Source organism: Labeo rohita, chromosome 2, assembly GCF_022985175.1.
Source record: "Labeo rohita strain BAU-BD-2019 chromosome 2, IGBB_LRoh.1.0, whole genome shotgun sequence".
NCBI lineage: Eukaryota > Metazoa > Chordata > Actinopteri > Cypriniformes > Cyprinidae > Labeo > Labeo rohita.
Genome location: NC_066870.1, coordinates 39268147 through 39292346, shown reverse-complemented (window position 1 = coordinate 39292346; position 24200 = coordinate 39268147). Strand labels below are relative to the sequence as shown.

The 24200-nt window shown below is 36.5% G+C and overlaps 1 protein-coding gene across 2 annotated transcripts in view; it reads right to left on the bottom strand.

The window, feature by feature from the left end:
• Positions 1-231: 231 nt before the first annotated feature.
• The window catches only part of LOC127173883 (receptor-type tyrosine-protein phosphatase mu), a 228799-nt gene continuing 204830 nt past the window's right edge, over positions 232-24200 (bottom strand). The window contains exons 23-33 of one of the 2 annotated variants that reach the window (XM_051123958.1): positions 21273-21370; positions 16048-16164; positions 15007-15161; positions 13140-13275; positions 11406-11555; positions 9620-9793; positions 9219-9350; positions 5630-5755; positions 3712-3875; positions 2829-2964; positions 232-1601 (exon numbers count right to left, since the gene is read on the bottom strand). In XM_051123958.1, the coding sequence (XP_050979915.1) occupies positions 1548-1601; positions 2829-2964; positions 3712-3875; positions 5630-5755; positions 9219-9350; positions 9620-9793; positions 11406-11555; positions 13140-13275; positions 15007-15161; positions 16048-16164; positions 21273-21370 (1442 nt within the window). In that variant the 3' untranslated portion in view covers positions 232-1547. The remainder of the gene's footprint in view (positions 1602-2828; positions 2965-3711; positions 3876-5629; positions 5756-9218; positions 9351-9619; positions 9794-11405; positions 11556-13139; positions 13276-15006; positions 15162-16047; positions 16165-21272; positions 21371-24200) is intronic. The other variant, XM_051123950.1, reaches the window with a different exon arrangement.

Here is a 24200-nt window from a genome sequence, read left to right as displayed (position 1 = left end):
TATAATTTTAAATATTTCTTAAATATATACATGCATGTGTTTGTACTTATATATTAATAATAAATACAAACAGTACACACACATATATCAGCCAAACTCAAATTTTGTATGTGATATATTTCTATATTATACATTTCATATATATATATATATATATATATATAGATGTGAAATAAACTTAATTCTAAAGGAAAATTTTGTTTTTGTTTTAAGAATAAATTTACTTAATTCACTTAATGTCAATATGTTTTTTCAGAAATTAAGACTTTATATCTTAAGTTATTTTGTATGTCAAGTAAATATATATTTATTTATAAATGTTTAGATATTTGTACTGGAAAACAAAACCGTTGTGCATTAGCTAATGTGAACGAATGGGACCTTAACGTAATTGTTGAAATGCAATCAGACATGTTGAAATAAATTAATTCATAAATTGTTATAAATTCACAGTAACACTATAATTAAAATCCTTTATATATAAGGCATCATAGGTTTTAATGCATTTATGCATTCAATGATCTTAAATAATTATAATCACAGTTATAACGCATTATAATACTTATCTAATCATCATTACACTATTTAAAGTAAGTATAATGCATTAGAAAGGTATTGAGAATGTATAACGCATTATATATTTTCATAAATAACCAAACCTATAATGCAATATAACATTTGAAGGTGTGTTTGTCTGTGTTTCAATGCATTATACATAAAGAGTTGAAATAAAGTGTTACTGATTTCACTTTTTAGAGCCGTGTGAGATTTTCTACTCTGACATTCAGCCTGATTTTCACAGGCAGTTAAACAGATATAAAAGAACTCCGAGCAATAAATAGATATAATATCTAGAACAGAAAGATCGTAGTGAGTTACGAGCAGGCAGACGTTTGTTGATCCATACAGTATATTTGATCATGTACAATATGAACTCAAGAACCAGTACAAGATGATTGTCCTGAATAAATATCACAGCACACCTCCAATATTTACAGTATAAACAAACAATATTAAAAACACAATAAAAGCAAAGGAACAGATGCGTGGAGAGCGAGCGATGACGAGCTTTGGATCGCGATGATGATGATGATGATGATGATGATTCCTCCATATCTTATGAGATTTCATATGTTACACAATTTACACCAAATTACACTCGCGTCTCCAACCGGTCCGCTTTATATAACAGGAGCATTTCAGCCAATCACAGCAGACTTGTCTCATTAATATGCAAATGAGGCTCATTATAGTATCGAAGAGGACGTCAGTGATGTGCCGCGTCGTCGGGCACTAATCTTGTGAATTCCTTCAGTGAATGGCAGAACATCGTCCACATCAACGCCGTCCCACATCAACGCAAAACACTTTCTAACCACGTCAGGGAAACGAACGCCAGCGGGAAACAGAGGCAGGAGTCGAATCTGCTCTTCACAGTCTTGATGCATCCAGACGGATGAGTTTCATTGTAAAGATATACAAGCCGACTGTACACACACACACACACACACACACACACACACACACACACACGGAGCGTCAGTCCGTTAGCCTGAGTTCAGATACTCCAACGCCACTTCATAGCAGAACTTGTACTGATCCTGCAGAAACACACAAGACAACAGTGAGAAGACGATCATCACAGCGATTCAGTGTTTAGAGCAGATGTCTTTACTGTCATTACACATTACACATTTCTATTTCAGTTTAATTGAGTTTGGTACAAGTTATTTAGTTAAAACTGAATTAATTTTGTTGTGTATTTATGTCGTATTTATTTATTTTTTTCTAATTTCTTTTACTTAGTACATCTATTTTAATTAAAATTTTACCTTTTGTCATTTTTAATAACTTTTCCTTATGTAGTTTTTAAACTTTTTTTTTTGGTTTTGTACAAGTTATGTAGTTAAAATTGTATTGTGTTGTATATTTTTGTCATTGTTATTATTTTTTCTAGTTTTTAAAAACTATTTCTATATAGTGCTATTTTGTGTGTTTTTAAAATTTTTAATAACTTTTTCTTATGTAGTTTTTAAACATTTATTTTAGTTTCGTTTTTGGACATCAAGTTATTTAGTTAAAACTGTATGATTTTTCTTGTGTTTTGTTGTCATTTTTATTTGTTGTAGTTTTTAAAAACTCTATTTCTATACAGGTTTTTATTTTATTTAATTTTAGAATTTTTGATTCAGTTTTACTTTTAATTATTTTGATACATCAGCTTTAAATAAAACTTTTCCTTCTGTAGTTTTTATACATTTTTTTTATACAACTTTTGTTTTTGTACAAGTTATTTAGTTAAAATTGTATTGCTTTTGTTGTGGTTTTTTTTGTTCTACTTTTTTTTTCTTTTCTTTTTTTTTTTAAAAATACCTATATAATTTTTTAAAAATATTTGTTTTGTTTCAGTTTTTTAATTTTGCTTAGTATTAAATTAATTTAAACTATATTCTGAAATACAGTAAGTTTACTTTTATATACACTTATTTGATCTCACTTAAAGTTTTTTTTGTGTTTAAATCAAGTAACAAAATCTTTGAAGTTACAAAAGTGTTTTTTTATTTGTATTTTTTTAAATTAATTTTATTATTTTTTGTTCTCTTTTCTTTCTTTCTTTCTTTCTTTCTTAAATGCCTATATATATATATATTTTTTATAATTTTCTGTTTCAGTTTTAGTTAACAATGAACTTGCTCTGATCAGTGAAGGTTTCAACCAGAAATGATCCTGATGGTGTAGTTCTCGTCTACATGATCTCTGTTCTGTATCTCTGGGGTTCTGGTGTGTGTGTGTCAGCGAGGTGTGACGTGATGTGACACATTCAGTACCAGCAGATCCACCATGTTGGGTTTGTTGTTCCGCAGGGTTTTGACGGCGTGAAACACGTCGACGGAGCGCTGATGCCGCAGCATTTCACTAACGATACTGATGGCGCAAAACGTCCCGCTGCGACCGCCGCCGTTCCTGACGGGACGAAACAAAACACAGTTCAGATAAAGACAACACTTCTGACTGATGCTCAGTCAAATCAACAAAACAGATTCATTTGTCCTGATTCAGATTCAGTGATCAAACAAACACAATGTTGATCATTCATCAATCAACCACAACATAAACTGAAAGAAATGTAGAATTTACTTTAAATTTCACAACTAGTTGCAACGAAATGAAAAGCAACACATTGAATTACCGGTGAAAATTTGATGTCGAAAAATGTAAATATTATTTTCCTGTAAAATGGTCTCCAATAACTGTTTTATTAACAACTTTGAAAAATATTTTGTTAACATGTTAATTAAAGACTTTATGTATAATGCAAAAAAACCCCCTAAAAATCATATATATAATCAAATATATATCACAGTATAACATTTTTATAACTTTGTGATGTGATGTGTGATCTGAAGCGGCTGTGCTGGGTGCAGTGAGTGTGTTTGGCCACTAGATGGGAGTGTTTCTCTTCACATCACATCATCGTGTCAACCAAAGGCCTTCAGATGATGATCGATCTGTTTCCTGCTGTGATCAGAGAGGATTATGGGATTGTGCGAGGAGTCTGACGCTCCTGTGCGCTGGACTGAAATTACTAATCATTTAGAAAATTTACCACGGTAACCACAGGTTTCATTACAGAACAGCTTGAGTGTGTTTAAGTGTGGTTTAGGTTGAAGTGTGTGTGTGTGTGTGCGTGTGTGTGTGTGTGATGCTCACAGGCAGTGTACGACGGTGCGTCCCTCTCCTCCGTCGTACTCCTCCTGCCATTTGTCCACCTGATGGATGAGTTTGAGGAAGGAGCGTTTGGAGACGGGCGTGTCGCGGTACATCGGCCAGCCCAGAAACTGGAACTGCTGCACCATCCGGTACCCGTCCTGCGGCTGAAACGCACACACAGACATTTACCAGGGTAAACACCACGTCCACAGTAAAGCCGTCGTGAATGTGGGATGAGTTTATGTAAGTGTGCTGCTGCGGCGGGTCGTGCTGAGGTCAGGGTCGGCTCGGGGTCAAAGAGGTCACGTGGTCTGGGTCACTGTTTAATTCTGCGTCAGGTTCATCTGATGTCACAGGTGAGGATTCTGACAGTTTAAGGAGATTACGTGAGATTGTGTGTGTGTGTGTGTGTGTGTGTGTGTGTGACACTACAGCAGAAATGTGTCGTCCGCTGGAGACGGTGCTGTGCTGTACATCTTGCTTTTCTCTGATTCAGACTGATTCATTCATTTGATCTGAATCATCTGATCTTCTGCTTTCAGTCCATCAAGATCCAAATAAACAGACATTTATCCAATGAAATAATTATCTTTTGTTGCTGGGTCAAAGACGTTAAGTTGTCCACACCAAAAGAAATTTGTAAAATTATTCTGACATGTACATATTAAATTATATAAAAGAATAAGGACACATATTAAATTTGATTGTGTTTTAAAGGAGTAAAAATTACTGACAAATGGGCAAAAAAACCTAGGATAGTGGCAAATTTTAAAAATGTACAATTACAACTAATTAGTATTTGGGGTGAAAGTAATTTGTCTTTTAATATGTCAAAAACAGATTTTTGTTGTAAATATGCCTGACAAAATTGTTACACTGAAAAACATGTTAGTGGGTGTCTTCTGTAAATTAGGGGAAAATGTATGATATTTATTTTTTTGCTCAGAAAAATAAATAAATTAAATTAAATCATAAAAACACAGAATTAAAATAACTATATCATTTTATAAAAACAATCAAAACAAAACACCAATTAAAAAAAATAATTATACAAATGTAAAACTAAAATGAAAAAATAATAAAAAGCTTACTAAAATAAAAGCATAAAGTATAGAATGTAAATAATTTCATTTTAAAATGAATATAATCAAAAAAAAAAAACAAATTAAATAATAAAAATGTAAAATAAAGAAATAATTAAAAAAATGCCTACTAAAATGAAATCATAAAATATTAAATTAAAATAAATAATTTCAAAATAAATATATTAAAAAAAGTATAATTTTAAAAATATAAATAATCAAAATATAAAGAATTAAAATGAATTCAATGATAATAACACCAAATTAAATTAACATCATTTTATAAAAACAATCCAATCAAAACAGCAACTGAAAACAAACTAAATAACACAAATGTAAAATTAAAATGAATAAATAATAAAAAGCTTACTAAAACAAAATCATAAAGTATAAAATTTTAATAAATTAATTTTAAAATGAATATAATCAAAATAACACATTAACACATTAAATAATAAATAACAAAAATGCCTACTAAAATAAAATCATAAAATATAAAATTCAAATATAATTTCATAATAAAAATAATTAAAATAAGACACTAAAAACAAATGAAATTATATAAAATGTAAATAAAAATAAATGATATAAATAATTTTAAAATAAAAACAATCAAAATTGAACCCTTACTACAATAAAAAAAAAAAAAAAAATCATAAAATGTAAATATTGATGATAATAAATATTACTAAAAAGTAAAAAAATAAAAAATAAATAACCCATTAACCCACATTGGATAACTATGAATAAGTAAATGTTTTGATAAATTATTGAAATATTACATTTCAGGGGGACTTTGTAAAATGTGTGTGTGTGTGTGTGTGTTGGTCACACACCCGTGCGGCGTTGTAGATGCGGAATATCCTGCTGATGATGTCCTCCTCCAGATCAGCCGACACAAACTCCACCTGCAGCGGCCCGTGACGATGAACACCGTTCTCAGGCCAGTACTGCGGACACAGCTGCACACACACACACACACATCAGAGTCAGCTCTTTTGTTTGTCACACACAGAGAGTCAAACAGTCAAAAGGAAACAAACAGTCAAACTGAAGCTGAAACACACAGAATCTCTCCAGCAGCGTAAATGCCATGAAATATTTACTGACACACACTCTGACTGTGTGTGTGTGTGTGTGTGTTCGTTATCCATTCAAATCTCCCATCATCCTCTATTTGACGGCCTCGCTCTCCCGCCGCCGGCTGCCATTGTTGTGTTTTTGTGAAGGAATACGTGATGAAAAGGAGTTTGTGTGCGTCTGTGGCGCGGGACACGCCGTCGCTCCACGTTTGAAGTGTGTGTGTGTGTGAGTGTTTGTGTGTGTGTGTGTTCACTGCGTTCACGAGTAAAAACATCCACTTTTGCTCACAAACTCACACAAAACACACTCACAGATGAACAAACAACAGAGAAACGACTCACGTTTCAGTGAATCACTTCAACTGTCTGTTTCAACAAATTCAACACTTAGATTCAAATGTCTGTTTTTCCATCTATTAAATGATTAGAATGAATATCAGGAGGTAAATATTGCCGTTTATGAATGTGTATTGTTTTATAGGTGTGCATAAATGAAAATATGACTCCTCTTCTGTCCAGAATCAGAGATGATTCAATAGAATCACTCATTTAAACCTCAGCAGAAAAGAGTTGGTAAATTCGATTCATTTCAGTGAATCATTTGTTGATTCAAGTTGATTCAAGACTCTGATTCAAGTGATTCAAAATGTGTTATATAGGTGCATATGAATGGAAATTAAACATGATTCTTCCTCATCTGATGACGAGTATGAGACATATTTAACAGAATCTCTCCTTTAAACTTCAGTAGAGTTGGTAAGTTTGATCAGTTTAAATGAATTGACATTTCAATGAAATTTTAGTAAAAATATCTGGAGGTAAATATGGCTGTTTATGACTTTATCCTGGTGCATATAAATGAAAATGATCACATTTTCTTTTTCAGATGATTCAGTAGAGTTGGCAAGTTTGAATAATTGTTTGCACTGCATGTGCTGAAATGATCGGTATACATATCAGCAGGTAAATATTGCTGTGTATGACTATGTTTTGTTATATTAGTGCATATGAATGAAAACGATCACATATGATTGCTCATTCTGTGATGATCTGTAGGTAAACATGTTGAATGTGTGTTGTGTGAGCGGCTGGTGTTTGAGATCGGTGTGTGTGTGTGTGTGTGTGTGTTTGAGCTTCTTTGATGGGGTTTGTTCTGACAGAGCCTGAGGCTGCCGTCCCCACAGACACACACACATGAATCTCAATCACCGTCACACACACGCCATTATTTAACATTCAGGCAGGAAACCCAGAACAGAGACGAGCCTGCACTAAGACCCGCCCTCAAACGCCACTGACCAATCAGAGAACACCAACGCTTCTGACAGACACACACTGCATTTAGCAGGATATAAGGCACTCTTTTTTTCTGACTTTCAAATTCAATCCAAAATTAAAGCTGCAAGCAGTGATGAATGTCCAGGCTTCAGGAAAACGGTGACCAATATGCATTTAAAATGATAAATATAGGAGAAACATGTCAAAGTCATTTATATGAACCAAACTTCCTGCTGACAGTTGGTGGCGCTATGACTATAACTGAATACTGGCATGTAGATGTTCAAGCAGGACTTTGATCAAACATATTAAGTTTGGTGCAGACTGAACATGGTATGTTTGAGTAAGTGCAAAGCATGATGTATCCTGTTGCCAGCAGGTGGCGCTATGACTATAAGTGAATATGGTCATGGCATGTGTTCAGGACGGGACTCTTATCAAACATGTGAATTTTGGTGCAGATCAGACATTGTATTCCTGAATTATAACAACTTCTTTTTCATGGCGAAACATCGAACTTCGTCAGGCCGCCACAGACACGCCCTTAACGAAAACTCTAGATCTTCGCAATTTAACATCACAAAGGGCGTTAGATTACACTGACCAAATCTGGCGTTGATCTGAATAAATCTCTAGGAGGAGTTCGTTAAAATACAATGTCTGAAAATGGCAAAAACGGCACAAAACTTGCCAAGAAAATTCTTGAAAACACCTGTTGGGTTTTGGACTTGCTGTGCTGTGGGACTTTTTTTTGTAGGTATTGGTGTGTTACATGTGTCTACAGAATTTCGTACATGTATGTGAGACATAGCTCGAGGGGCACTTCGTTGAACTTTTATAGGTGGCGCTATCGAGCCATTTTGTCACACCCACTTCTGAATCCCAGATCAGATGTAAATTTTCATCACTTTTGGCACGTGTGTAAAGTTTTCAAACATGGCATTTTTCACCTTTATTGCAGTGTTGCCAAGTTCGTGGTTTTCCTGTCAAATTGGGCTACTTTGACACTGTTACCACGGATTTCATGTCCACGGGTTGAAGCGACCCAAATAATGTAATATTTAGCCCCTTGAACGCTAATTTTACCAGGGAAACCTCGCCAAAATATGTATATTTTACCCCCCGGGAACGTGATTTTTAAGGGGGGACCCCCTTAAAAAGCGATTGGGCTACTTTTAGGCTAGTTTTTAATAGCGATAGGGTGAGTTTTGTTGTGAAAACCTGGCAACCCTGCTTTATTGCGAAAGAACCGATTACACTTGACAGGAAGTGAAGGTCCTTGAGCCAGGATTCGAACACGGGACGCCCACAAGGCTATCGGCGCCGATGTTTAGACTCTCAAAATGTGATTTATTTTGGAGAAGAATAAGAAGAATCTGAGCAATTCCAATAGGGCGCTCGGGCCCTAATTACATTTGTAAGACCTGTTTCACCGTTAAAAAACTGAGTTTAAGCTCGGCATTTACTATAATTTCTATTAGTTTTATACTTGTATTTTGACTCCTGTTTTGAATACGGTTAAATGTTAAGGATTTGTGGTGAAGTGACAGGAACTAAAATACATGTTTATAGTTTGATAAGTTTGATTCATTTCAAACCGTCCATTTAATGAACTGATTCAAAAACTCTGAACAACAGTTTGTGTTATTAATGTTCATGTGCCATGATTTTTTCATGTATTAAATGTTTTAGTGTAAATATCAGCAGGTAAATATTTGCATTTATAACCATGTATTGTTTTCAACATGCAAAACGACTGTTTTATACCGTGTTCAGCTCTGAATGCAGGTAAATTTGAAGTATTTGTTGTGGAGCCTTTATAATGTTTGTAACTGATGTATTTACTGGTAATTTACATTACTTCTGAAAGTAATAATAAAATGTGACATACACTGATGCAACATATCTGTGTCTTTTTCTCTCTCAGTAATGCACTTTTTCCCCTGGTGCAACTTATTTCTGAAAGTACAGCCGTTCAGAGACACGGTCTTGTGCTTCAGCGCTTGATAAAACAATCAAACTGGGTGAATGACAGTAAATGAGCTCCTAACAGCATCGGTCCGACCTGCGCCGGATCCACGTCGTTCAGCATGACGATGGATGTGCAGTGATAGTCCAGAACCAGACGCCAGAAGTCCTTGACTGTGTTTGGCAAAGGATGCTGGGTAACGATGAACGCAGACGGCTGCTTGTAGCTCTGATTGAGAGAGACGAAGGACACGACAGTCATCACCACTTTAAATTATATCAAGAATATTGATGCTAAAACATGTAGAGCTTTGGAGTCAGTCTGATGTAAGTGAGCGTCATGCATCACACTAATGTTCTTAGGGGTTTGGGTTGGGGTTGTGTACATCGAGTTATATATATATCAATATATATAGTGTGACAAGAGAGAAGTGCATTTGCATTAAAGCAATGCGAATCTGGGTTTAAATGTGTATTTTGAGCTGAAGCGTGTCGTACGTCCATGAGCGCGGCGTTGATGTAGTTGCTGCTCTCTCCGTCGATGGTGATGAGGAAGGGCAGGCAGCGGTCCGGAGGAAGAACGTCCATGCAGCGGTTCTTCTCATGGTTTCGCGGCAGCAGAGCGATGCTGCAGTCCTCCACGCGCAGCGTCGGCGTCACCATGTTCAGCGTCTGACAACACAAGCTCATTATCAAACTAGAGACACTTTAGTCAATGCCCACGACAGCTGATCATTATTTAATGTCATGGCGAGTCAAAAAATTTAGCTTTTAAACTTTTTAAAAATTTAGAATTAACACAGACAGCACTGGCACTAAAACTTCAGATTTTATAAGTGAAATCAGCCATTAAAGCACTGCAGAAGTGCTGTTGTTCTTCAGTATTCCTGTCTTGTTTTCCAGCACAAATATCTAAACATCCTTAAATCAGGATGCATTTAGCTGCAAGACGCAAAATGACCTAAGATATTAATCAAAATTAAGTGTGTTTTTGCATTAATCTGCCAATGAGGTCAGAAAAACAACCTTTTAAAATAACTTTTTTAATTTTTCTTACACCATTTAAGCATAAACTCGCTTCCTTTCGATGCATTTTTGTTGCTGCAAAAACCAGACTTCATATGTAAGTAACATTTTACCACAAACTTTTATATATAATGCATTATAAAAGTGTTTTTAATGCATTAATTATTATGAATTAATATTATAACATTATAATACATATCTATTCATCATAACACCTTTACAAAAAATAATGCATTAACATATGACAAACAAACCTTCAAACATTATAATGCATTTTAACTTTGGTTATATATTATACATTTTATATCAAGACTGTAAGTAAAGTGTTACTGATTAGTTTTTGCCCTCATTTTATGTAATATGGCAGATATAAAATGTGACCCTGGACTACAAAACCAGTCATAAATGTCAATTTTATGACATTTGTAATATAAATAAAAAAGTTTTGCATTGATGTATGGTTTGTTAGGATAGGACAATATTTGGCTGAGATACAACTATTTGAAAATCTGGAATCTGAGGGTGTAAAAAATGTAAATATTGAGAAAATCACCTTTAAAGTTGTCCAAACGAAGTTCTTAACAATGCATATTACTAATCAAAATTAAGTTTTGATATATTTACGGTAGGAAATTTACAAAACATCTTCATTGAACATGATCTTTACTTAATATCCTAATGATTTTTGGCATAAAACAAATAAAAACAATAATTTTGACCCATACAATGTATTGTTGTCTATTTCTACAAATATACTTGTGATACTTAAGACTGGTTTTGTGCTCCAGGGTCACAAATGTCCATTACTCAACATTCAACATCTGACAAATAATTTTTAATAAGTGCAAAGATTCTGTGTGTTTTAGTTTACAGTAGTTTTGATTTTTCTATAAATGTGTAAGCGGCAGAAGAGATGATGAACTGTAGAAACAGAAAAACAAACCTGATATTTTCTGTTTCTAATACTGGTCTAATCAAATCAACGCTGATAATGTATTTAAAAACAGCCTGATAACTGATGCGGTCGCTGACTCTAATATCGTGCGGCTCTAATTCACATCACACTGCTGATATTCAATACCAACGCTCATATTTTACCATTTCTTCACCACAGCACTTTGTAAATCAAATCAAAGCGGTGACACAGAAAGCGTTTCATATCTTCAGCTCTGAAACTCATTATAAGTAACGTCACAGCTGCGGAATCACAACGCAAATAAACGCAAAGTCGTGAGATGAAGCGGATCGATCGTCTCACCCTGAACTCCTCTTTGATTGGACTGGAGTTGGTCTGAGGATCCAATCGGTTCATGTCGTAGTAAACGGAGCGAAGCTGATTGGCCGGGATGGTGGTGTCGCCGCAGAGACACGCCTCCAAGATGGCGTCATGGATAAAGACGTACTGCTCCTGACAGACACAAGAAACAAGATCCAGTCTGAATGACAGAATCACTAGAGCTCAAAAAAAGATCAAAAGTAAAGACATTTATAATGTTACATTACAATTTTTTTTTCAACTTTCTATGCATCTGTGAATCCTGAAAATTAAAAGGTGTGACGGTTTCCACAAAAATATTGTGCAGCACAACTGTTTTCAACATTGCCAATAATCATAAATGTTTCTTTAGCAGCAAATGAGCATATTAGAATGATTTCTGAAGATCATGTGACACAAGACTGGGGTAATGATGCTGAAAATTCAGCTGCGCATCACAGAAATAAATTACAGTTTATTCTATATTTAAAAAGAAACACCTGTTTTACATCCCAATAATATTTTAGAATTTTTATAGTGTTTTTGATCAAATAAATGCAGCCTCACAGAGCAGAAAAAAAACGTCTTTCAAAAACACCCCAAACTCCTGACCAGTATGACTGTGTCATAGAGCAGCGCCGGTCACATATAATGAATCAGTTGTAGTTTTCTACAGAAACAAATGCTTGATTTCCTCCGTCGCTGTGCTGGTTTTCTCCCTTCATCTGTTTTGTATTCATGGAATCTGTCAGCGTTGCAAATGCAGATGCCGCTGTGATTGCACTCATTTGTTTCACGAGAGACTTTGATGGTGTAAAACAGAAAGAACATCAAACTTTATTAGCGGCGAGTCGTCAGAAGTCGTGGAGCGGACGCTGATGCGACGAGCGTTTGATGGAAATCACTGCTGAAGTGACATTTCCGCAGCATCTTGGCCTGTCGCTTTGACTAGATAGTGAGGACGGGGTCAGCGCGTCTGTGATTAGGCATCTGCCGTGACCTTTGACCTTTCCGCTGGAGCGTCCAATCACAACCCAGATGTGATGCAACCTAAAAAGCACGCAATCAGCAGCGGAGCGCTAACGAGCGCGTGTCGTTCCGAATGATTAGTGACGGTTCAAACACGCGTGTAAAAAGGTAACGCGTGCCCGTCGGGCATCTAAGCGTGCCAAAACACCTGCGAGCAAAACACACACACGTCTGAAGGTCACTGAACTTAAACAGGGTGAATCAGGCTTCTCAAATACCAATCCAGACGTCGGCTCTAAAACATTTGCCCATTAAACGCAGCCAGCGATCCGAGTGCAGTCGCAGTGAAACGAGACCAGATGCTGCAGGAACTTGTCAGGAGCTGTAAAAACTAAATGCAATAATCTGCTTTCGTTCCTCAAACGCATTACAGCTCTTAAACGCACCTGCATCGGCCCGATCGGCTCTTGAGCGGGAGGCGTGTGAGGTTGAGGGTGTTTATGAGACGCTTATAGGTTAAAATAGCAGCGGCGTGTTTAAAGTGCATTTACTGTGCTTTAACAGCTTTCTGTTCCTCGTTTCTAAAGCCTCTTGTACTAGAATCATATTTATTTCTATTTCTCTCTCAATTAAAAAAAGTCTCTCTTTTGTGTGTCACACTGAACTGTGACATCTTATTGAACACTTTCAGCATTTCCACATGTATTTTACAGGCCCAGTGAGGTGAAAAGGTCAGAGGTCAGAGGTCAAAGGTCAGAGAAGGAGTACCTCGGTCTGCACCATGTTGACTCTTCGCGATCGCAGCTCTCTCACGCAGTTATAGATGTCGACGACGCCTTCCCGCTCCGCCATGTCCAGCATGATGTCAATCACGATGAAGCAGCCGGTTCGCCCGGCCCCCGCGCTGTGAGCGACCAATCACAACACAGATTCAGATCAACAGATAAAAAAACCACAGGGAGTAAAAGAATCAAAATCAAGCAAAAGGCAACATCAGTTTAGAGAAGACCTTCAGATGAATCTGAATTTAATTTGTGAGTTGGAAAATAAATGCAGTGTTTACATCAAGTCAGAATTACTGTAATAATGAGCTTCTGATTAGTAAAAATGCTTGTAGTTTTATGTATGTATTGAAAAGTTTTAAGCAACTTTAATGTTAGTTCTCTCGTCAACATAAAACAAAACAGCATAACAAACACGGTTTGGAATAATTAAGACTTTTAATGCGTTTAATGATTTTTAATCTCACAATTCTTTTTTATTGTTTCACAGAATTAAAAATAATTAAAGGCAACTGTGAAGTTTGCTCACACAATTCTGACTTTATATGTTGCAGGTTGAGGTCAACAGTTTACACCCCCCTTTCAGAATCATTGAAATGTAAATTATTTTACCAAGATAAGAGGGATCATACAAAATGCATGTTATTGTTTATTTACTGACCTGAATAAGATATTTCACATCAAAGATGTCTTCATATAGTCCACAAGAGAAAATAATAGTTGAATTTATAAAAATGACCCTGTTCAAAAGTTTGCATATGCTTGATTCTTAACACCGTGTTGTTTCCTGAATGATCCACAGCTGTGTTTGTTTGTTTAGTGATTCATGAGTCCCTTGTTTGTCCAGAACACTTTTCTTCATCCTTCAGGTCCCACAAATTCTTTGGTTTTCCAGGTATTTTTGTGTATTTGAACCATTTCCAACAATGACTGTGAGATTTTGAGATCCATCTTTTCACACTGAGATACTCATGTGCAACTATTACAGAAGGTTCAAACACTCACTGATGCTTCAGAAGGACAAACCATGCATTAAGAGCTGGGGGTGAAAACTTTTGGAATTAGACGATCAGGGTAAATGTAACTTATTTTGTCTTCTGGAAACCATGTAAATATCTTATGCAGCCTCTGAAGGGCAGTACTAAATGAAAAAACAATATGATATTTAGGCAAAATCTGAAAAATGCACATATATCCATTCTGTTCAAAAGTTTTCACCCCCCGGCTCTTAATGTATCGTGTTTCCTTCTGAAGCATCAGTGAGTGTTTGAACCTTCTGTAACAGTTGCATTTGAGTCCCTCAGTTGTCCTCGGTGTGGAAAGATGGATCTTAAAATCACACAGTCATTGTTGGAAAGGGTTCCTGAAAGGGACCTGAAGGATTTTCTGAAGAACAGCAGCAGTTTAACTGTTCAGGACAAACAAGGGACTCATTAACAACTTTTACTAAACAAAAAAACACAGCTGTGGATCATTCAGGTAACAACACAGTATTAAACATCTTTTATGTGAAATATCTTATTCAGGTCAGGCCTAAACAAACAATAACATGGATTTTGTATGATCCCTCTTATTTAAAAAAAAAATAAAAAAAATTAACATTTTTAATAATTCTGAAAGGGGGATGTAAACTTTTGACCTCAACTGTGTATTTTGACCTCAGTCCAAACTGTGCGAAAAAGTTGCAAAAAAAATGACACAACTTTTTTAATTCTGTGGCATAATTAACATGTTCTTACGCCTTTGAAGAAGAACACTCTCTCATACACAATATTACTGTTTAAACAGTATTTTTGGTTAAATAAATGCAGTCTTGGAGTGTTCACGAGATCATGTGCGATGTGTTCTGGTACCTGCAGTGGACCACGATGGGTCCGGCGTTGGTGGGGGATTTGGATTTGACTCGCCGCACGAATCCCAGCAGACCCGTAGCGTGATACGGAACGCCGTGATCCGGCCAGCCGGTGAAATGAAACTGACTGATCTCACGGATCTCATGAGCTCCTCGCTGCAGAACAGACAGAGACTCCTTTATCAATCAGACACAAACAGCCGCTCACTTTCACACACTCTATATCTGCTGACAACCGAGTAAAATCTACCAAAACTACAACACAGCTAATGAAGAGCTTTTCATTAAATCCCTTTGACTTTACCATTTATTTACAATTTATTAACTCATGATTCCTAACAATACTACATCAGCACAACATTAACATTACTCTGGAACATTCTCAAACAAAATACATTTGTTTACTTTCAGATGAAAAAAAGTGTTACATTTTTCATGTTTCAATGGTTCATCAGTACACTTTCAGAAAAAAAGGTACAAAAGATTTTCAAAAAGTACATCTACCTAGGTTCATATTGGTACCCAAAGTGTACGTATAAGTACCTAAAAGGTACAAAAGTGTACATTTTTGAAAAATACTTTTTCCTGAGACTGAGACTAGATAAACTACATGCAATGGTTTGTTTGTTCATCAGCAAAATTCAGTCCCAAGAGTGCGTGAGATACGTGGAAAAGTTGAAATATATTTTACTAAAGTCTTTGACACTAATATAACTTCATAGATCATTTTACAGAAAGCATTTTTGACACTAATGGTACTCCATACATCAAAATGATCCGAATACATAATGTGTAATGTTTTTATTTATAAATGGCTATAGTTTTATATTTTTAGATTGTACAGCACTTTGGTCAGCAGCTGCTGTTTTAAATGTACTTTAGAAATAAAAATACCTTGCCTTGTTGCTAAATTGATGTGTATTTTAAAGTAATGTTGCCTTGCCATAAAGTATGCAATTTTTTGATTGTGATCTGCGGGTAATGATGTTTGTGATGGGTTGGAGCAGTGCTCCGACTGCGTGTGTCAGGAGCGTCTCCTCACCTTCTCCACCGCAAACGTCCTGATGACGTACTCGGACAGAAGCTGCGTTTCGATCAGCGTCACCTTGATGTCTCTGTAGATCTCGGTGTCATCCGGCCAGTACTTACAGCACTTCACCTGACACACACAAACACACACAGACCTTCATCACAGAAGCACACGTTCGAGTCTGGCTCGCAACTTCAGAAAGCCCCTTTAACCTCACTAAGCATTTTTACTATTTTTATAGCTGATGATGTCATAAATGATGGCAATTCAATGTGCATCAAATACAAATGATACAAAAAATATAAAAAATATGAAAGTTTCTGCAACAGTATTAAAAAAAGTAACAGACAAATGAAGCTTTTTAACTGTGTTGCACGTTTATATCTCACAAGTTGGACTTTTCTCCTCAGAATTGCAAGTTTATATTATTAAACTGACTAGTGCCCCTATAGTGAAAAATAAACATACTAAAATGTACTTAAAATGCATTTATTTCATGTTAAGTGAACTACAAATACATGCCCTTAATAAAAATACTCTGCAATTGTACTTTTAGTATACTAAACTGGTATATTTAAAGTTTGCTAAATTGAAACAACTAATTTTACACTTAATGCACTTTCATTTTGTGGAAGTCCAACTAAAGATATACTTAAGTATATTTGATTGTGCTAAAGTGGAACTATTGCAAGTATACTTTAAATATCTTGCATTTAAAGACTGATATTATTTAACGATCATACAATCATCATTAATAGTGACATTAAAACATATTTTAGACTTAATATTAAGAAGTGTACATTGTGCACAAGTAGTACTCCAAATAAAGTTTAATTACAATTTTTATATCAGTAAGTCTTGAGCGATATGACATTAAATATGTTAACAGACTTGAACTATGCTTAGTATAAAATAAATGCATTTTAAATCTATTACTTTTTTACTTGGGGCATCTTCTACAACTTAAAAAAAAAACAAAAAAAAACCCTTAAAATTCTTTTTATCTGGAATTGGTTAAACGAATTTGATGAATTAAAGCATTAAAAAAAAAACTATGTTAACTAATATATATGTTTTAGCTGATAAAAAATGTAAAAAAAAAAAAAAAAAAAAAAAAAAAGTAAAATACTACACTATTAAAATAGCCTAACAAATCAAACAAAACAATTTTAAACAAATAAAATTGAGTTCATTTTAACTACAAAGAAACCGATTTGTTTATTCAACAGAAACGGTCTGAGCAACATTTGTGAATCTGAGCTGATCTGACAAAAGATTTGTTAAAAGTTCTGTAAATGTTTTTACAGTGTACAGTCTAGTAGAGTTGTCGACTTTCTGAGAAATAAACGCTGAGGTGGAGATGAAGAGCGCCTCTTCACGCGTCAGAAACGCGTCTGTCGAAGCCTGTCATGTCTGACCTTTCGTCTGTAAGGGTGACGTGACAGCGCTCAGATTTAAATGTCATCTGATCACATTAAATTAACCCTTCAGCGGCGGTGAGCTCGCCACACGCTCCGGATTAACACACGTATTGATGGAGAAACTCGCTGCGTTCAGATCAATACGGCGTGAGGATCCTCCTCCGTACGCTCTCATTTTAAAAGCATTAGCTTTGATTGATTCAGTTTCTCAAACTATAAGCAGCTGAAAGCATAGAGCTTCACATCTGACCCGAAACACTTCAGATCAGCATCTGTCACCACAGTAACCACAGATAAACCTCCATCAATACTTTCAAGTGTATTTATAGAAAATTTATTTAATGACTATAAAATGTCAAGAGATGTACGCATCAAACCAGCCAGTTATTTTTACACCTTCACTTAATGTGAGTCACACATCTTAATCATTTTTTTCTAAATAATTTTTTCTTATTTGTTATGTTGTTTATTTTCCTTTTTTTTTCAGACGAAAAGTAATTAAATAATTGAAACAAATGCTGCAGTATTATGCCATACGATATGAGTTACAATTTATTATTTGGAAAAGGAATCATTAAATTCTTGAAAATTCCCACTGCTAGTCACTAAAGCTGGACGTACTTCATTAATCAACCCCTGGAACGTTTCTCAGCCAATCAGAATTCAGAATTCAGCAGGGCACCGCTATAAAGCGTCTCCAGAAGGATGTTCCCGAGGCGTCTGCTGGTCTCCTGATGAGTGTGACGGGTGTGGAATCTCTCAGCGATGTAATTCACACATTAATGTTCTCATTCACACATTACGCTCAGCTAAATGAGTTCTGCACTTCCAGATGTGACACGATACCCGACCTCACACATCCGACGGAGCGAGCGGACCGGATCACGGATCGCGTCTGGAGTCAGTTCAGCTCTAACTCTATTACGGCTCTCACACAACGCAAATAAAACCTCATTATGTGGCAATATAATCCAGTCAGCGCAGAATCAGAAGTATTAGAACAGCAGCACTAATAACTCTCAGCCTGCAGCCGCACACGCTTTCCAATCCAATACAACACGAATAAACATAAGCACAGCGTATATGACAACATGATTACAAAATCCACTTTACAGTAAGACATCGAGCACAACAGCCGCACTGATGGAGAGAGAGAGAGAGAAACACGGAGGATGGTGACACTTGCTTTTTTCCCAGCGATACATCGAGTGCAGAAATTCAATTTTCTCCAGCGTCATTAGAGCCGGAATGTGATTGGAGACACGAGACGGAGACACACGAGAGTCTCCCGCTGAGACGGGCCTCCGAACGACGGCATCTCACAGTCCTCCTCTGAGCTCAGATGACAGAAAAACCATCAGATCATTTCAGCAATTAGTGTGTGTGTGTGTGTGCGTGTGTGTTCTGGTATATATGGTTCATGAGGACACACATGTGTATCATGACACGGGAACTACAAAGTACACTTGGTTTATGAGGTTTACACTTCCTGTGTCCCTGTAAAACAAATGGGATGAAAAACACACTAAACGTATGGATGGATGGATGGATGGATAGACAGGTGGATGGACGGATGGATGGATAAAAGGATAAACGATGGATGGATGGAACGATGGAATGATAATAGACAGATGTATGTATGGATGGATGGATGGAAGGATAAATGATGGATGGATGGATAGACAGATGGATAGATGGATGGATGGATGGAAGGATAAATGATGGATGGATAGACAAATAGATGGATGGATGGATGAAAGGATAAATAATGGCTGGATGGATGGAATGATGGAATGATAACAGATGGATGGATGGAACGATAATAGACAGATGGATGGATGGATGGATGGATGGATGGACAGAGATACACAGATGGATGGATGGAACGATAAACGATGAACGGATGGATAGACAGATGGATAGATGGATGGATGGATGGATGGACGAAAGATAAACGATGAATGGACAGACAGATGGTTGGATGAAACGATAGAATGATAATATATGGATGGATCGATGGAACGATGGAACGATAACAGACAGATGGATAGACGGACAGACCGATAGATGGATAGATGGATAGACAGATGATAGATGGATAGACAGACAGATGGATGGAAGGATAGATGGATGGAACAATGGAATGATAATATATGGTTGGATAGATGGATGGATGGAAGGAAAAACAATAGATGGATGGACAGATAGACGGACGGATGGAAGGGTGAACGATGAATGGATTGAAAGATAGATAGATAAATAGACAGACAGACAGACAGACAGACAGACTGATAGATAGATAGATAGATAGATACTTTTCTGTGTGTTTTGTCTCTAGCAAACACTTTCCTCCATCAGGACACACACCTGCTCTGTCTCTCTCTTTCTCTCTTTCTCTCTCTCTCTCTCTCTCTCTCTGTAGGATTGGTCTGATCTGCTGTGAATCTCCCAGAATGCCAGAGCATGTGGCCGCAGATGGGCGTCAGTGGAGCGCGGCAGTGGGTTTATGGGTCTCTGTAGGGAAGCAACGCTCGCGCCCACATTAGATCAGCATCATATAACAGACCGGCACAGGCGGCCCACGGCACCACACATCTGCACATCTGGACCACAGGAGATCCATGACTGATCACACCCTCCATCAAATGCAGCTCTGCTCAACAGCATTATCAAACACATCCGTTCTGATCGACCTCAGTCAACTGTTAATATCAACCACGGGCCTCGATTATTATGATGACAATGCATGACGTGTTCGAGTTTTAAGGAGCAAAACTTTAATTGAAATGTATGAGCAGAAATCAGCCTTTACAGATCTACCATATAAGAGCAAATGATTCAATCAGATCATGAGTCTTTAAATAACTGTCATGATGACGTTTATTCATTCTTACTGCATCCAGCTCTACTTTTAAACATGCTGAACTTTAAGAACAATTAAATGAATCAGACTGCTAATGACTGTAATTAAACGAGATGATTTCAGTGGTGTCTCGTTGTTCCTGTAATCACTGCTGAAATAGGTAAACTCATTCACAGCACTACACAAAGAAATGTTTTATTCTTTAAAAGGATAAAATGTAATTGTTAGCAACTCCAGAAAGACAGCAGTTCTTCAGAACGGCTCTTAAACGTCTCTTTATATTTATATAAAGCACAGTTCTGTTGTTATAGTCAGCGTTTCTCCATCTGTCTGTCTGTAGATTGTGCGGCTTGTGCTGTTCTGTCTGATAATGAGCTTCATTGATCAGATTCTGGCCAGTTCACATTGATGAAGCCCAGAATGCATCATTTACTCAGCAAGTGATCCTGTGGGAGTCAATGTCACACACTCATCTGAACTCCACAAACACACACACACACACACACACACTCATCTGAACCTCAGACACCAGCCAATAAACTAACAACATACACACACTGATGAACTCAAGACACCATCCAATGAACTAAAGAAACACTCACACACACACACATAGTGATTCCCACGACTCTCATATTTTAGCCTAAAGAACCAATAACATTATATTCTGTATAATGAAAATGAATCTTATTTAAGATCATTAAGCACTGCCATTATTTTCATGACAATTAAAAATGCTGCAAGCGATTTTATTGTGCAATATCACTCATAAATGTCACTACTGCTGACAGTGAAATTTTTCATAATTAATTTATTCATGAATTAATCATTCAGTGCAGAAAGAATCAGCTTGTTCGTGAATCTTCATGAATATCTTGAGGAACAATACGTTTTTCTGAAACGGATGACGTCTGATGCAGATGTTCGCACAAACACATGATGTTCACACTCACCCTGCCAACTTCCACCAGGTTGGTCACCATGACGATGGTTGCCGTGTTCTCCTGCCACACCATCCTCCAGAAGTCGATGACGGTTTCCTGCATCGGTCCTGCGGAAAGAAAACACACGACTGACCGACACATAATCACACCTTCAACATGTTTGGCTTAATTGAACAACCTGAGGAGTTACTCCATTATGGAACCAATTAATTTGAATTAATATTGTTTTTAATCAAGTGCCGACTCTAAAAAGAAAATTACTTTTGACAAATGATTAAAAGTCTTGTAATGGCTGCTTGAGCTCTTAATGTAAGTTCAGACCTGCTCTCTCTCTCTCTCTCTCTCACACACACACACACACACATTTTAAAGCGACAGTTCACCCAAAATTGAAGATGTGGTCATCATTTACGCTCATGTTGAGTTTCTTTCTTCTGAACACAAAAGAAGATATTTTAAAGAATGCCACTGCCTTTGAAAAAAATACGATGTAAGTCAAAAGCTACCGTTCACAACATTCGTCAAAATATCAAGGAACACAAAATTAGCCCAAGTGGTTCCTGACAATTTATATTGAGGCCTTGCGAAGCAAAACGATTGTTTTGTGCAAGAAACTGAACATTATTTGCAACATTTTTACCTGTAATCCAGAACCTCTTTTCCTTTCTTTTCCATGAAGTAGTTCTTTTGAACCATTTGATTCAATGAACTTGTTCAATTCACTAGTTCATTTGTGCAGTCATGCAATGACATATGCGCAATTACATTGTTAAAGCACCTAATAAAGATGTGAAATGTGGATGTTTTGCATGTCTAAAGCATTAAGATTTTTACATAAACCATGAGAAACCATAAAATCGTTCATTTAAGTGTCATATCAGCGGCTCGTCTCGGTCCGAGTCGAACTGTTTTCTCAGTTCAGTGACTGTTGGAGGAACTGGAACGCTGAACGATTCATTCATAACAGAATCAGATATGCCGCTACTTCAGCTCATTTCGTGTCAGAGTGACTGTCAACTGTCCAAAAGTGAGCTTTGATTGAAAAACTACTTGTTGAGTCAACTTAAAATAATAAAACTTGAAATTTTAAGTTCAGTTAACTCAAAGTTTAGTCAACTTGAAATGTTAAGTTGTACTGACAGCTTAGAAATTCAAGTTGATTCAACTTAAAATTTTAAGGAGGCTGGGTAACAAATCCAACTTTTAGGTTTAACAATCCAAAGGTTTAATTTAGTCAACTCAAATATCTAAGTTGTCACTTACTACAGATTAACATTTCAAGTTGACTAAACTTATTTGAGTTGACCGAACTTAAAATTTTAAGGCAGCCGGGTAACAAATTATTTCACGTTGACTCAACAAATTGTGTTTTGTGTGTGTGTTTTTTTTTTTTACAGTGCAGATCTGTGCTGATCAAGACAAAAAATGATTCAGATTCAGTCTGATTTGATGAACTGGTTCATCTAGTTCACCAAAAAGAATTGGTTCAAAAAGAACGATTCATTTGTGAACCAGTTGTTGCAACTTCAAATTTAAAAGTTTTAGTTTAGTCAAATTGAACTTTTAAGTTACGTCACGCTTAAGTGACAACTAGAATATTTTAGTTGACTAGAAGTCAGTGGGGTAACAAATTATTTTAAGTTGAAACAACAATGTTTTTTTAGAGTGTAATAATGTTGCAAATAATGTTCAGTTTCTTTCACAGACTGATCGTTTCGCTTCATAAGACCTCGATATATCATCAGGAGCCAAGGGGATTGTTTTTGTGTTGCCTGATTTGATTTTTTGTCTATCAAAGTGCTGGTAGCCATTGAGTTGCATTGTATGAATCACCAAGAAGCACAGTTTGAACTAAAAATCTTCCTTACTGTTCTACTGAAAAAAAAAATCTTGGATGCATCTCGGATGGCCTGATGGTGAGTAAATGAACAGCAGATTTTCATTTTAGGCGACTTTAACGCTACACTGTCAAGAATGTTAAAATCTCTGTGACGAGCTTCATAAAATCCAAACATGAAGACAAGAGCAGCTTTTTCAGAAACTGTACGGCAGCATCACATATGACAGGGTGCTGATGTTCAGCTGAACTCGTTCACATTCAGGCTGTAAGTGCGTCTCCGTGTTCGTCAGTCGTGAGGTTTGAAACGTGTTTTGCAGTGTCTCGACGGCTCGAATGTCTTCTCTCGCTCCCACTCGGCCGGCCCACGAGTCTCAGGGGACGCTGGCAACGATTGGAGGCGAGCAGGACATCTGCTGAGTGGGTTTGTAAAGCCACACCGCAGCCTGTCTGACACACGCTCTCATCTTCAACATTTACCATCGGCACAAACACACACGCGTGACAGTCTGACGGAGAGATCGGCTCATGTGCTTCCAGAAACTGCAGCGTCTGCGTGACATCTGAAGACATGCTTCGGCTTCACAAGAGCAAATGATCTGCAGCAGAACCTGCTCAAGCTCCTTCACCATCACAACCAACAGCAGACGAGTTCACAAAGCCATTCCTTACAGACTCACATCTGCTCTACAGCGCCACCTACTGATCATCACTTATCAAATACTGCTTTGAATAGTTTGTCTTGGCTTGTACAGAACAAAATGATGTTCTTCAAAATGAGCTAAAAAAAAACAAAAAAACAAAAACAAACAAACAACAGCTGCCAAAATTCTAGTTATAGGGTAATTACCATGTAATAAAACTAAAACCATAAAAGAAAAACTTACTGAAACAAAAGAAAAACTAACTGAAATAAAAATATTAAAAAAGTTTAACTTATTTTATTTTTAGTTGACAGTAGTCAACATTTGAAGTGAATCAAAACCTCTCATAAAAGTTGTCCAAAAACCAAAATCCATCCTTGAAGATCCACTTCAGATGTTGACTACTGTAGTTGCCAAAACTAAAACACTAAAAACCAAAACTAAAAAAAAAAAAGA